Source organism: Vigna unguiculata, chromosome 10, assembly GCF_004118075.2.
Source record: "Vigna unguiculata cultivar IT97K-499-35 chromosome 10, ASM411807v1, whole genome shotgun sequence".
Lineage (NCBI taxonomy): Eukaryota > Viridiplantae > Streptophyta > Magnoliopsida > Fabales > Fabaceae > Vigna > Vigna unguiculata.
In genome coordinates, this window is record NC_040288.1 from 8,603,272 (window position 1) to 8,617,013 (window position 13,742).

Consider the following 13,742-nt stretch of genomic DNA (forward strand, 5'->3'; position numbering starts at 1 on the left):
CCTTTCTTCATAGGATAGCTTCTTTCTGCACCTACATAATTTCAACCCGCACTCCCATAAATTTTGTATTTTGGGTGACTTCAAAATGTAAAATACTGTCATTTGTGGGATTTTTCATTTCTTTCTTCTCTTCTAATTTAGATTGATTATGGCTAATATGATGGTTGGAATTATGGTGAGAGGAAAAGGGATTAACCTTTGAAGGTTGTTATGTAATTTAAATAATAAGAATAAGAATAAGAATAATGAGAAACACCTATGTGAACGAAAGAGTGCCATTGAACTGTACCATACTATCCATCCGAAAAATTACAGACAAATTTTGGGCCTCAAAATTGAAAAATAATGGCACCTAAGAAGTGTGAAGATGAAGTATTATTTCATGAATCTGTACCAAAGCTCCGGTCCCCTGCATCTCCAAGGCCAGGAATTATGAACCTAAGCACACAGATAAAATACATTTATTAACAATGTTACAACAATATAAATTTTTCTGGGTAGTCCATAACTTTCTTCCAGCACCGTTATAAAAAAAGTTTCCATTTTGCACTTTTAGATTGTACAACCCAACAAAAGTTATTTTTTAACTTCGAAATAGTGTAATCCAGATGTCAAAAATAACTTTCGGACTAATCTAAAAAACATTTTTTAATTAGAAAAAACACTTCTGAATTGTACAATATAAGTCGTTTTTAACTTTGAATTGTGTAATCCGGAAGCCATTTTTACTTCGGGGTTCCATAATCCAAAGAGGGTAAAATGGGAAGATTATTTATATGGGGTGCAGAAAGAAATTTGTGGAATTGCAGGAAGAAACTGCCATTTTTCTAATCTATGTAAATAAGTCAAATTATTCAAACGAATAATTTAAACATAAATAAATTATAATATTGCGGGAGCACCAACCCTTTTTCATGAACTTCAGGGTCAATTATTCCAGTATAAACATGAAGCCTGCAAAATATCTTAATTAGAAACTATTGCTTGAAAGAAAGAGAATTTTGAAGAAGTGTTTGGATATTTACCCAGGAAACTGCTCACTAAGCTTTTGAAGAGCCGGAGGAGCCGCAACAGCTGATATCTGCAATGTGATAAATCCATTAAAAATTCATAGTATTATTAAAAATAGATTTCCTTATTAAATGTTCTACCACTACAGTTTCTTGGCATCCGAATCAATAAAAGAAATATGTTGGCTTAGAACTAAAATTTTATGGTTATTAAAGGAAATCTAGCAACAGAATATATACAGATTATTATTCATTACCACTTTAACATGCTTGTTGTCAACTCCTCGTTCCTTTAAGAGGTTCAGAGCAGCCACCATAGTAGCACCTGAAATTCATACAAAATAACAGATGAAATAAATAATTGAGGAACAGGTGTCATTTTCTTATATTTGACTGCTCTAAAATTGTGACTCAAGAATCGATTCACTGACATTGCAGGTAAAGTTTGTGATGTGCAGAAGATCAAAAACCAATAAACAAATAAAGAACACTCAACATGGAGATGATGCAAGTCTCTACTTCAGATCACCCTATTCTGAAAGGTGACCAAACTATAAACCCCTTCACTCGGCTTCCATAACCAACCAACACTCTTGGCTTTGAATTCAAGTTTACCTTTATCAACATGCTAGTAAGTTCAACACCCAAACATCTTTAGCCACGAGTAATCCGCAGGATTCCTAGACCACACCTCAATACACTTCTTGAGGTTCAACAAGAAGCATCTAGTGTTAACTGCTTCACCCTAGTAGCATCTTTCCAACTTAGATCGCAACAACATACACCTTGATCTCTCTTAACAAGGTTCTATTCAGCCTTCATACCATTCTTCTCCTTTGGATGCTTGACCTTCTTACTAGACTAGTTCAGCATTAAGACCATCCAATGCTTGAATTTCTTGAAGGCATCTGTCTTGCGCTTCATTATAAAATACCCAAGTCATCCACAAGTAATCATCAATAATACACAGAAAATAGTCACTCTTATATAGGTGACAACAAAAGGGTACAAAGATAATTAGAACTGAAAACAGAAACCGAATTAACTAACGAAACAGAAACAAGATATTCTGTCCAGCTAAACAGTTTTGCACCTCCAAATAGTCTATCATATGTAGAGAGAGTTCAGAGCATCAACTAATAGTTTTCCTAAGTGTTATGGGGAAGACACTCAGGCATTTTTCACTTTTTCAAATAAAGTTGGTATCAAAGCGTATTTGACCCCACTGTCACTTTGATCTCATTTCCTCCTCCACTGGCTGCTGCCAATCATTACCATCACCATTTTTTGGTGACATTTTTCCTTACAAACTTCAGAACTAGTTCACCTTCTGAAGCTAACCCAAAATCCGCCAAATGTTGAAGCCTCCCCACACAGAGCTTCTCTGTTGTCCCTATCAAGTATGTGTAACTCACATCGTTGTCTAGTCATCTGAGTTTCGACATGCAACCACTGTCAGTCTCATCAGCCTTCCATGGACCTATTTCAAGTCTTGCCATGCTCTTTTATCCCTATTTGGGTAGGTAGCACGTCCAAAAGTTGTTACTCTTCTTGAAAACTACTTGTTTCCACAAATGACTTCTGCAAGCCCAATTTTTTCAATTTTTGGTACACCCATCACCACTATAGTGAAACTAAATGGTAAAAGTTAGTTTTCATGGTCTACCTTTGTAGAAAAGTGGTTTCTAGCTCTGAGCCACCATGATTATCTTGAAGTTAAATTTATATCAATTAAGGAACATATCCAGTGGAAGAAACTTGACTTTGAACTGAGTGCAATTTGTGGCATTCAATTGGAACCAAAACTGTTGGAGATTCTCCGCAAAAACTTAAAGACATGTTGCTCATTTTGAGGAAGGCTCAATACTTTTGCTCTTGACATTCAATGAATGTATGATTCTGCTCATAAGTTTTCTTAAAAGGACTAATCATGATATGATATCACAAAGTGCTCAAACCCAGTCAGCTGTTTAAGATCTTAATATATTCCTAGAGGCTAACTGGTTACAAGAAGTGAAGATACTTTTGAATAAGCTAAATTTTCAATAGTAATATGAACTCATGGCAAGGTCGTGGTAATCGAGAAGGATGTGGTGGTAGTGGCCATCATCCTTTCTTTTCTCTCGCATGCAGGATCCCAATTCTCTAACAGTTCTCACCTATTCCACATCAAATCCACCCATGTATGTTGTCCAAGAGTCATGCAATCAAGAAACCCGTCATCTCTCTCCAACATCACCTCTCATTACATTCAACCCAGGACACAAAGGATTGTTTCTTAATCACGTGAAGAGACATGTTATTTATGTTCTTCTCCATAAGTCACCCATACTACACATCCCAATGATGAAAGCTCAGGTTGACCTACAGCTTTTGCCAAGGTATTCAATCTACGAGGAATCATTGACAGAGGTTCTTCTAGATTAACAAAAAAGGTTACAAAAATAATGTTTCATTGTTAGCATGTCAACAAAGTTATGTCTTTTAAAAAGGATATAAATGTATCCCTAATTATTAGGATCATAACTAGAAATATACTAATTGATAAAATGAAAATTAAGAAGATCCCTAAATAGTATCTTTGTTCTCAATTTAAAATACAACCTTGATTCAAACTCTATCATTGAGAAACTATTTTTGGACAAACTTGTGTCAGTCTGTGATTCGATCCCACATGAAGGTTCATAAACAATTCTAACAAGAACCTTGAGAGAACCACCTTCAAACAAATTCATACTATAGAAAGATAAAAATATGCATTGTAGATGGATGACATGCATTAGATAAGAACAAATGCTAAACATGAGACTATGCATACCTGATGCCAGCATAGGATCAACCACAAAAATTTTACATCCATCAGCAAATTTCTCAGGTAACCTGCAAATAAAACCGAGGAAGAATGTGACAAAATGTGCTCCAGCACTTTGTAGAACAATGGGCTGCGAAGAATGTGTCAAAATGTGCTCCAGCACTTTGTAGAACAATGGGCTGCTTTATCTAAGCCATTAGGAGAAAAGAAAAAGAAAATATTGGACTAAAAAGCATATTTTTCTTGCAAATATAAATTTCTTACTTGTTCAAATATATTGCTGGCTGAAGGGTTTCCTTGTTTCTGCTTATTCCTTTACCATAGAAGTATAAAAGTATAATTATTCAATTTAAGGAACAGACAAGAAATGCGCCCTAATTTTAAAAGGTGCATAATACATAATACCAAAATCCATAGCATCTAGACTCTCAAATTACAAAAAGAAAAAAACATTAAAACATTTGCATTTCCCCTTCTTTCCATTAACTACATGTATTATTACCTAGATGATATGTTTTTGTTGCAGGCAAGATTGATGAAGCATGTTCAGCAAGAGCAAGGCCTGCCCTCAAGATTGGAATTACCTGAAAAATTAGTAAATGATTTAGGTAATAGCTTGCAAAAAGACAATGCATAACACCACAAAAAGCCAAAATGACTTGGGCTTGATCAATAATGACCCATGTCAACAAAATGAAAGAAAAGCCAAAAGCATGAGCATGGTTTAGCCAAAGAGATTACACCCCTAAACTGATTCATAATTAAGTACAAGTAAACAAAAGTTCCTGTAATATTTAATCATCAGGCCACAAGAACTCTACAAATATTTAATTCCAGATATGCTACTTACAGCAACAGGCTGCCTTGGGTCAATGAATTCCACGGAGGCTACAGTCACTGGTGATTCAATCTCTCCAGAAACAGTGGGCTAAATATAGAAAGCAAAGCAGAAAAGAGAAAGTGCAAATCCAAGGTCATGAGTCCAACTAAGGGAGGTGAAAAAATTAACACACAGGAATAAGAAATATCATCAAATCAAAATAGGTGAAAAAATTAATAGAGGAACAAGAAAATTACTACAAAGGAATAAGAAATAACATTAAATCGTTCAACTGTCAATAAGTGACAATTTCCAGTTTCAAGCTACAACGGCCAGTTTCAGACTACCAACAAATATCTAGGGTCATGCTTAAGATGTCCAGTCCGGAATTGATAGGGAAACTTATTTATCACACATGAGACCAAACATTGTTATGCATTTAGTGTAGTAAGTCAGCTATGCGTGAACCAAAGAAAGACACATGCAAGCAATTAACAAAAGCTAGTGACCTAGAGAAGCAAAAAACAAGATAAGGATCTCATCTTTTCCCTTTTTACTGTCATGTTTTGGTTGTTTTCTAAGAGCTTCAGGTGTTGCATGTGCCCCACAATGTGGTGATCTTGCCCACAAAAGTATGGGAAATGTGCATGCATATAGGCGCCCCAACACAACTTTGTAACATTGGCCACACCTCTATTGTTGACTTGTGTTCTAGCATCTTGTCCATGTGTGTGGGGAAATTCCACACAAGTGTATATAGCACTGCAATGAACGATGATCAAGGGCATGCGGGAAAAAAGAGGTGTGGATGACACCACAGGAGAGGTACAAATAGCAAACCAGGGCAATTATCAAGTACTAGGTCGCCACAGAAGCATGGATACAGGCATGGGTGTTGGGGACGCTAATGTTGCAGAGTTGTGGATGATGTAAGTCAGTAATCCTCGAAGAGCTGTCTCGCAGTTCAAAACAAAAGGTGGATGCAGATAGCACCGTTGACAGTGTAAATAAAAATTTGAGTTAAAAAAATTATATCACCTTTTCCTTTTCTTTATAGCACAAAATTATTCAGCCTTCTTCATTCTAAATGATGAGGGTCCAATTTGTTTTCACTTATTTAAATTCCTAAATTCTTTATCTGTGGGAAATTTGAATAGTCTAGATGATGACGGTTTCATTTGTTTTCACTTATTAATATACGATCACAACCTTGATTTAATAATGTAAACTCCACCTTTTACAACCCTAGTTTCATAGGTGGACGTGATAATTTTGTTGACAAGCAAAAAGACATGATTTTACAAGTTGACACCCCAAAAGTCCTTCTTGATAAATTCCTAGTTTCAACATGTTTTTACATCCAACAACCAACACTAGTGCGGCCTTAAGACCTGCTTCCAGGCCTAGCTATGAATGGTATAACAGCACATGAATAACATCTATGGTTGGCACACAGCATAAAGTTTGTAAAGTATTCCCTTTAGAATTGACCACAAAAAGATAAAACTATAGCTCCAAATTTGTAACATTTTATGGTTATATAAAAAACAAAGATAGAAACATCAAATCATATAGTAGGAACTATGAAATAGCAACTAACCAACCAATCCCTTGCAGCTTCATACATTAGTAGCCTTCCCAACTCGGCCATCGCATTTCCTACAACATTAGAAACTTGAACTGTTAGTGAATAATTTGATTAACTAATCCAGAATTTTATCAAGTCATCTTAAAGTTTAGTAAAATATTGAGATTAGCAAATAAATAAAACAAGCAGAATGAAGGGAAGTTGGAAAACTTTCTGTGAATTTGGCTTATATTCTGTTTTCATTTTTAGTTTATATGTTCTCTCCAAAATGCCATATTGTTTCATTTAGCTTCTCATTTTCAATAAAGTAAATGATTCAAACAATAGTTTGTTGATTTACCATTTTCTTTGTAAATTTTTGAAACAATGAAGTTAAATAACACTTTGTAATTCATGCCGATAACATACCTATCAATTGAAAATGAAAACATAACACAAACCAAATGTACCCTTTGAAATTGAACATTTCAATGAATGCAAAATTGATGATGCAACTCACTAGTACATCCTACTCAGAACTTGATTTCCTAAGGGAAAAACACCATCCTAGTCTAGTTAAGATGTTCCGGTTCCGGTTCCCCCTCATACTTAATTTCATCATTTTTCTTTCATGCTGATTACCAGTGACAACAGATTGCAGATAAGAATGCCACTGTGAATAATGAAATTTCAAAGCTATCAATCACGCTCGACAATAAGGCATTCAGATAGGATTAGCGGTTGGTGGTTGCAACAATTAACAAGACACACTGATTCATTGTTCGCCCACTTAACAGTAACAATTCATGAAAGCAGTTGCTCCAACTGAATCAACAGTTTGCCAAAACTCACAGTCTTGTCAAATTCCAACAGCACGTTTTTTGTCAAGAAGCTACAATACCATTAAGCATTAAATGGGAAAGTAGCAATTAAGTTAACTAAAGTGATGATCTGATACTGTTCATTCAGCATTATGTCAGATGTAATGAGCAAATACCAGGTTAACATTGAACTCAAAAATTACAGAATATTGCTCAAAAATGGAACTTTGCTACTCACTGAAGATGGGACAAGGGGTTTGCTTATTCCTCATAACTGAAACCCAGTGCTTGATCAACGGATGAGGAGGCACATACACCTTCAGAAATCCAACAAACAGTAATCAATCAAAGAGGCCACCAGAAAGTACCAACACACATCCACACCTTCCATTATATTTCCCTCGGCAACCAAACCAGAGCAAAACCCGTTTAACCCAGAAGCCAAAACCACCAAAGGAATTCAACAACCAATACAAAGATAAATTAACCATTTAAGCAGTGAGAGATAAATGATCATAGAAGAAAAATTGGCTCCTTTTTTCCACTTCTTTCTCATCAACAAAAACACACCAACATTTCATAAACCCAGAAGCCAAAGCCATAAGCGAAGAAAATAGGTTTAATTACTCGGATGATACCCACTTTGGTACATATGTGTCAATCTGGTACCCGCTTTTGAAAAAGTGTTAATTGCATCCTAACTTTTTAAAAGGTGTTTCAATTAGATCCCTTCCAGACGGAGTTGACTAACGTCAGTATGTGGTTTTTTTTTTTATTTTTTTAATTTTTTTTAATTTGTTTTTAGTTTTTTTTAATTTTTTGAAAAAAAATAACACATGTCAGGTTCTTGTGTGTGACACGTGGCATTGTCAGTGCCACATGGCATTGTAATGCCACGTGTCAGTGTCACTATCAGGTGTCATTGTGTTGATTTCGATTTAGTCACTATATATGTCTTTTATCTCAATTTAGTTTTTACTTATGTGTATCTGATTCAATCTTGTCCCAATTTTTTTAATAAGTAAAATATTTTTGTAATCCATTTTTTATAAGATTAAAACTAATTAAGTATAAATATTTTTACACAATTAAGTACTAATATTTATATTGTTTCTCTCAATTTCAGACCAAATTTATTATTTGTATAAATGTTTTACTAATATTTTTTATTAAAAATGATTTTTTAACATATTACTTTATTAATTATTTTTTTATTAATTACTTATGTTTTGTTAATTATTATTTTTTTTTCAAAATAGAATAATATTGTCTCTTACTAATTTTAAACCAAAATTTTTATTTGTCTGAATGTTATACTAATTTGTTTTTATTAAAAATGACTTAATAAAATGACTTTTACCACTGAATTTTAATATAAATATCAAATACTTATTTTTTGTAAAAATTTTATACTTAATTACTTTTAATTTTAGAAAAATAGATTTTAATTATTAAAAAAAATTAGGTCAAGATTGAATCAGATACACATAAATAGGTACTAAATTGAAACCAAAAGATATATACGGAGACTAAATCGAAATCAACACAATGACCTCTAATAGTGACACTGACACGTGGCATTACAATGCCACGTGGTACTAACAATGTCACGTGTCACACACAGGGACTAGGGATGGCAAAAATACCCGTGCCCGCGGATATCCGTGGATAAAATCCGCGATGGATAGTTACTACTCGCGGGTATTTATTACCCGCGGGTAGCGGGTAGCGGGTATTTTAATACCCGTTTATAAACGGGTCGGATACGGGTATCATACTATCCGTACCCGCGGGTACCCGTTACCCGCAAAAAATTAAAATTAAAATTAAATTTATATTTTATTAAGTTAAATTTAATTAAAATTAGAAGTAACAGTATATTTTATTATGTCAAATTTAATTATAATTATAATTATAATTATAATTTAATTTAATTTATATTTTATTTTTATAATCTTATATTAAAAAATTTATAAAATACATATTTTTAAAATATTTGCGGGTATCGGGTATCCACGGATACCCGCGGGTTTTAAAAATATCCGCGGATATTTTTTAAACGGATACCCGGCGGGTAAACGGGCAGGTAACGGGCGGATTTTTTTGTAGCGGGTCGGGTACGGGTATCATACTATCCGTACCCGACCCGACCCGTTGCCATCCCTAACAGGGACCAGACAAATGGCATTTTTATTTTTTTTTCAAAAAATTAAAAAAATTAAAAAAAGTTAAAAAAAATTAAAAAAAAAATCACAAACTGACACGTGATACGTTGACTTCTGAAAGAGACCTAATTGAAACATTTTTTCAAAAATTTGGATATAATTGACACTTTTTTAAAAGCGGATATCAGATTGACACACTTGTACCAAAGTGGGTACCATCCGATTAATTAAACAAAAAAATAACAAACAAATTTTCGTTATATCAACTAGCGAACACGCAGGTGCTCTGTATGTTCGCATTTTTTAATTTTCAAGAAATTTAAGTTAAGATCAATAATAAATATATAATTGATTTTTAAAATAGTTGTTAAATATAAAATTAAAAAAATAAAATATGTATAAAAAAAGTTTTTAAAATAATAGTTTAAGACAAAAGAGATTTTTAGAATAATGATTAAAAGTAAATTATTGTTAAAATAATTAATTTTAAATAATTAAAAATAAAACTAATATTATAAAATGCGTACATAAGTACACAAAAGAGGAAATCATTTTTATATATTGTTATAGATTAACTACTTACCCACCATAGATCAATCTCCAAAGGATTAAAAAAATAACTCTGCCCACCTTCCCTGCATTTTCCTTTGTCGGATACCAAAACCCCATAAGCCAAAACCAAAAAGAAATTAAATAAATCCAACAAAAGCCAGAAGCCAAAACCATAAGAGAAACAATAACAATTCAAAAAAATTTACAACAGATCTTCAACCAGTAAAGCCATCATAGATAAATTTCTAAAGAAAACACATTTTTCTTCAATATAAACCACAACCCCATAAACCCAGAAGCCGAAACCAAAAGAGCTATATAAAAAATGGCCCAAACCCACAGGTAAAACCCAACCAAGAGATAAACCAACGAAACCACCCACCACCCACAAACAACACAAAAAACAAAACTTTTTGCCGTCACTCACTCCATTTCACCTTCCCCGACCCAAAACCATCACATTACACAAAATCACAAAAAAGAGAAGAACACTAACGAGCATTCGGTTCTCGGCAGGGAGCTTCTCCTCCATGGTCATATGAGAGTACACCACACCACACGTGCGCCGCTGAGCACTGGAGCATACGATCTGAGCCGAGACAGAAAGTAGGCAGCAACAACAAGAATAACAAAAGAACGAATAAAAAGGGTGCACATTTTGGAATCAAGAATCGAATCCAACGGGAACAAACATACCCATAAAAAGAATATAATAAAAAAATAACAGCAACAAGAATAATAATTAATGAATTAATTAATTAACAATAAATGTAACGAAATAAAAGGGAAATGAAATATTTAATTTATGATGATTGCCTTTGGGGTAGTGAAGAGAGAGGAGTGAGAAAGAGAAAGAGTGTGACATGTTGAAGAAACTGGTGGCGCATGGGAGGTAAAAGGGAGAGTAAGGTTGAAGATAACGGGGGAAGAAGCCATGAATAGTGTTGTATTGTAATATGTGTTGTGGCCTATGGGGAAGAAGATATGTCAAATTTCTAGAGTAATAATGGTTCGTCCGTAGAAGAAGCCATCAATAATGGGTTCAGGACCGTTACCATAATTGACATGATTGACAATGAAAGGACTACCATATAATTCACTAAAAAGGATTGTCCTTTTTCATTTTTTAAGTTTTTCTTTTTATTTTTAAATGTTGGGACTAAAATATATTAAAGTTTTTAACAGGGATAAATTCTAATTTTGGATTAAATTTTAAGGACTAAAAATATATTTAATTTTTTTTAATTAGTCAGATGGTACCCTATCCATTTTGATTTAGATATATTAGTTTGGTATCCAATTTTAAAAATGTATCAATTGAGTCATAACTTTTGAAAAGATGTCTCAATTAAGTTCTTTTCGGCAAAAAATTAACACCGTTATATTTAAAATGACTTACAAAATTAAGTATTGATATTTATATCAAAATTTAGTGGTAAAAGTCATAAATTAAGTTAACGACTTTAGTAATTTTTGTTTATAAAGAACTTGATTAACACACTTTTTCAAGAATTGGAACTAGAGTGATACATCTTTAAAAGGTGGGTATCAGTGACACATCAAAACAAATTATTATTTTTTTACACAAAATCATGTTAATAGAATCACACTCTAACACCCATACCTTCAACAACTCATACAGAACTACATTGTTAAGTAATACACATAAAAGTCACAGTTAAGATAAAACTTGAAAGAACATGAAATAAATAAAATCAACATCATTATTTTCAACACGTGACTAAATAACTTTCCTCACCTTATTTTAGTATTAATACTCCAAAAACTTTTTAACGTATTCTTATTTATTTCTTCAAACCTACAACCACACAATAATTTCAACACGTGACTAAATAACTTTCCTCACCTTATTTTAGTATTAATACTCCAAAAACTTTTTAACGTATTCTTATTTATTTCTTCAAACCTACAACCACAATCATTCACTCACTCATTATATTTATTTATAAACTTCACTCTCACCTTTAAAACTCTAAATATTTTTCCTACTCCTTATAATAACAAAAAAATATCATATATATTTTTTCATACATTTTTTTATTAGATTTCTCAAATAAAATCTCAAACATTAAAGATAATCTCGTAATATTCTTAGAGATAAAAAAAGAAAAACTACATTAAAGAAAATTATTACATGCTCTATATTATTTTAAAAAATATTTATATAATTATTACGTGTATGTTTGTCTACTTTTTTTTTTCTAATTCCAACAAAAAATTATTAAACTATAAAATATTTTTTATTAAAAATAATTATAAAAATAAATAATTTATATATTTATTATTGTTAAATAATTATTTAAAGAATAAAAATTAAAATATAATTATTTTAATTTAAAATAACAGTTATTTAAATATAAAATTGAAAAAAAAAATGTGTACAAAAAAAACAAATTATCTTTATATCAGGATTAATATATATATATATATATATATATATATATATATATATATATATATATATATATATATATATATTAAAAAATTTTATTTCATTAATCAACCTTTCAAGTTTCATAATTATAAAAAATAAATCATAGAAAACAATAAAAATGATAAAAAAAGTTGAAAGTATTTTTATTATATAATTACTTAAAGTAAGTAATTTATTTTTATGATTATTTTGTATATATTTTATTATAATCTTACTATCATAAAATATAATAATGGAAACATGCCTATGTTTCAACAACACAAGCCACAAAAGGTATTTTTTCAACAAATTTTCTAATTGACAGTATAGTGACATTTTTTATGTCACCATCATTAACTAAAGTTGCACGTTGTGTCAGTTTAGGACTGATATCTTCATAATGAATGTAAATTATGTGTCTAAGTACATTACAAGTGGATGTTAATCATGGTGTTTGATGAAGTTCTTGGCCTAATTCCAAGCATTTGAATTGAAATCTCATGCATAAGTTGTTGCATCTATGTTCTTCATAATTGTTGTGTACTCTATGCTTCCTCAAACTCTCGGTTCATCAAAACCGTTTGGAAATTACTAGTGAGTCAAAGGATGAAAGTAGTGTTGGAGTTGTAGTGTTGCATAAATGCTTGGAAGTTTAACTCGTCAATGTCAAGTGGCTCCCAAGGTTCCATTTTTTCAAGCTTTCTTTGGTTCTTTGGTTCCTACAAACAAAGAAGGTAATCACAATCATTGGACAGTGTAAGACGAAATGAAATTGCATGTTGAATTAAACCTCAGAAGCTTCATATAGGAATTCTACCTTGTGGGATAAGTGTGAAGTGATTAGTTTTGTGAATTAAAGATTCAATTTATATGAATACCAAGAAATAACATTTTTACACAATTTCCCTTACCTTATTGGTCACGTCAAGTTTCCCCCAAAAAGTTGTCTCTTATTACATTGGTTGATACATGTCCACTTCGTCGCCCACCATATACACAACATTGAAGGCCGCTGAATATTTCCTACCATCCTACTTGAGGTTTTTCAATGCTACGAAGAATTTGCACATCCACTAAAACTTCAATGTTGCATTTATCTTCAAGCAGTTTGGGCAAGTGCGATGAACATCCATTGACAATGTAGAAGAATAAGTTAATGTTTTCATTTACTGTGAGGTACACCCACCTTCCACCTATTATCATTAGTAAACATGTATCCTTTCTTTCCATAAATACATGTTAGGGTTCAGGGTTTGCTTTCTTTAATGGACACACTACACATTCGCAGTCTAGAAACAAATTATTGAATTTTTGGGGTTTTAAATATCAAATAGGCCTTTTGAGTAATCACATAGGTCTACCAATGAATTCATTTAGTTCTTCATGTTCTTTTAATATAACATGTTCATAAATGAAAGTGATTTCATCCATATTAAATAACATTAAACTAAAGACTTATTATGCTTTGGTCAGAGGTTTTATTCCATGTGTAAAACATATATCTTAGGTTAGCATTTATTTGTATTATACTTGGCACATGTTGCTGACAGTGGATTCATAA

At 32.1% G+C, this 13,742-nt stretch overlaps 1 protein-coding gene across 3 annotated transcripts in view; it reads right to left on the bottom strand.

Moving 5' to 3' along the window:
• Positions 1–213: 213 nt before the first annotated feature.
• Positions 214–13,742, bottom strand: part of LOC114167135 (uracil phosphoribosyltransferase) — a 100,398-nt gene continuing 86,869 nt past the window's right edge. Inside the window, exons 1-12 of one of the 3 annotated variants that reach the window (XM_028052107.1) lie at positions 10,564–10,786; positions 10,244–10,336; positions 7,269–7,347; positions 6,243–6,301; positions 4,673–4,750; positions 4,325–4,406; positions 4,087–4,135; positions 3,829–3,890; positions 1,268–1,335; positions 1,026–1,081; positions 907–954; positions 214–438 (exon numbers count right to left, since the gene is read on the bottom strand). In XM_028052107.1, coding sequence (XP_027907908.1) covers positions 381–438; positions 907–954; positions 1,026–1,081; positions 1,268–1,335; positions 3,829–3,890; positions 4,087–4,135; positions 4,325–4,406; positions 4,673–4,750; positions 6,243–6,301; positions 7,269–7,347; positions 10,244–10,336; positions 10,564–10,683 — 852 coding nt within the window. In that variant the 5' untranslated portion in view covers positions 10,684–10,786 and the 3' untranslated portion in view covers positions 214–380. Of the gene's footprint in view, positions 439–906; positions 955–1,025; positions 1,082–1,267; positions 1,336–3,828; positions 3,891–4,086; positions 4,136–4,324; positions 4,407–4,672; positions 4,751–6,242; positions 6,302–7,268; positions 7,348–7,518; positions 7,622–10,243; positions 10,337–10,563; positions 10,787–13,742 lie in introns of those variants that run through there. The other 2 variants (XM_028052105.1, XM_028052108.1) reach the window with 2 other exon arrangements.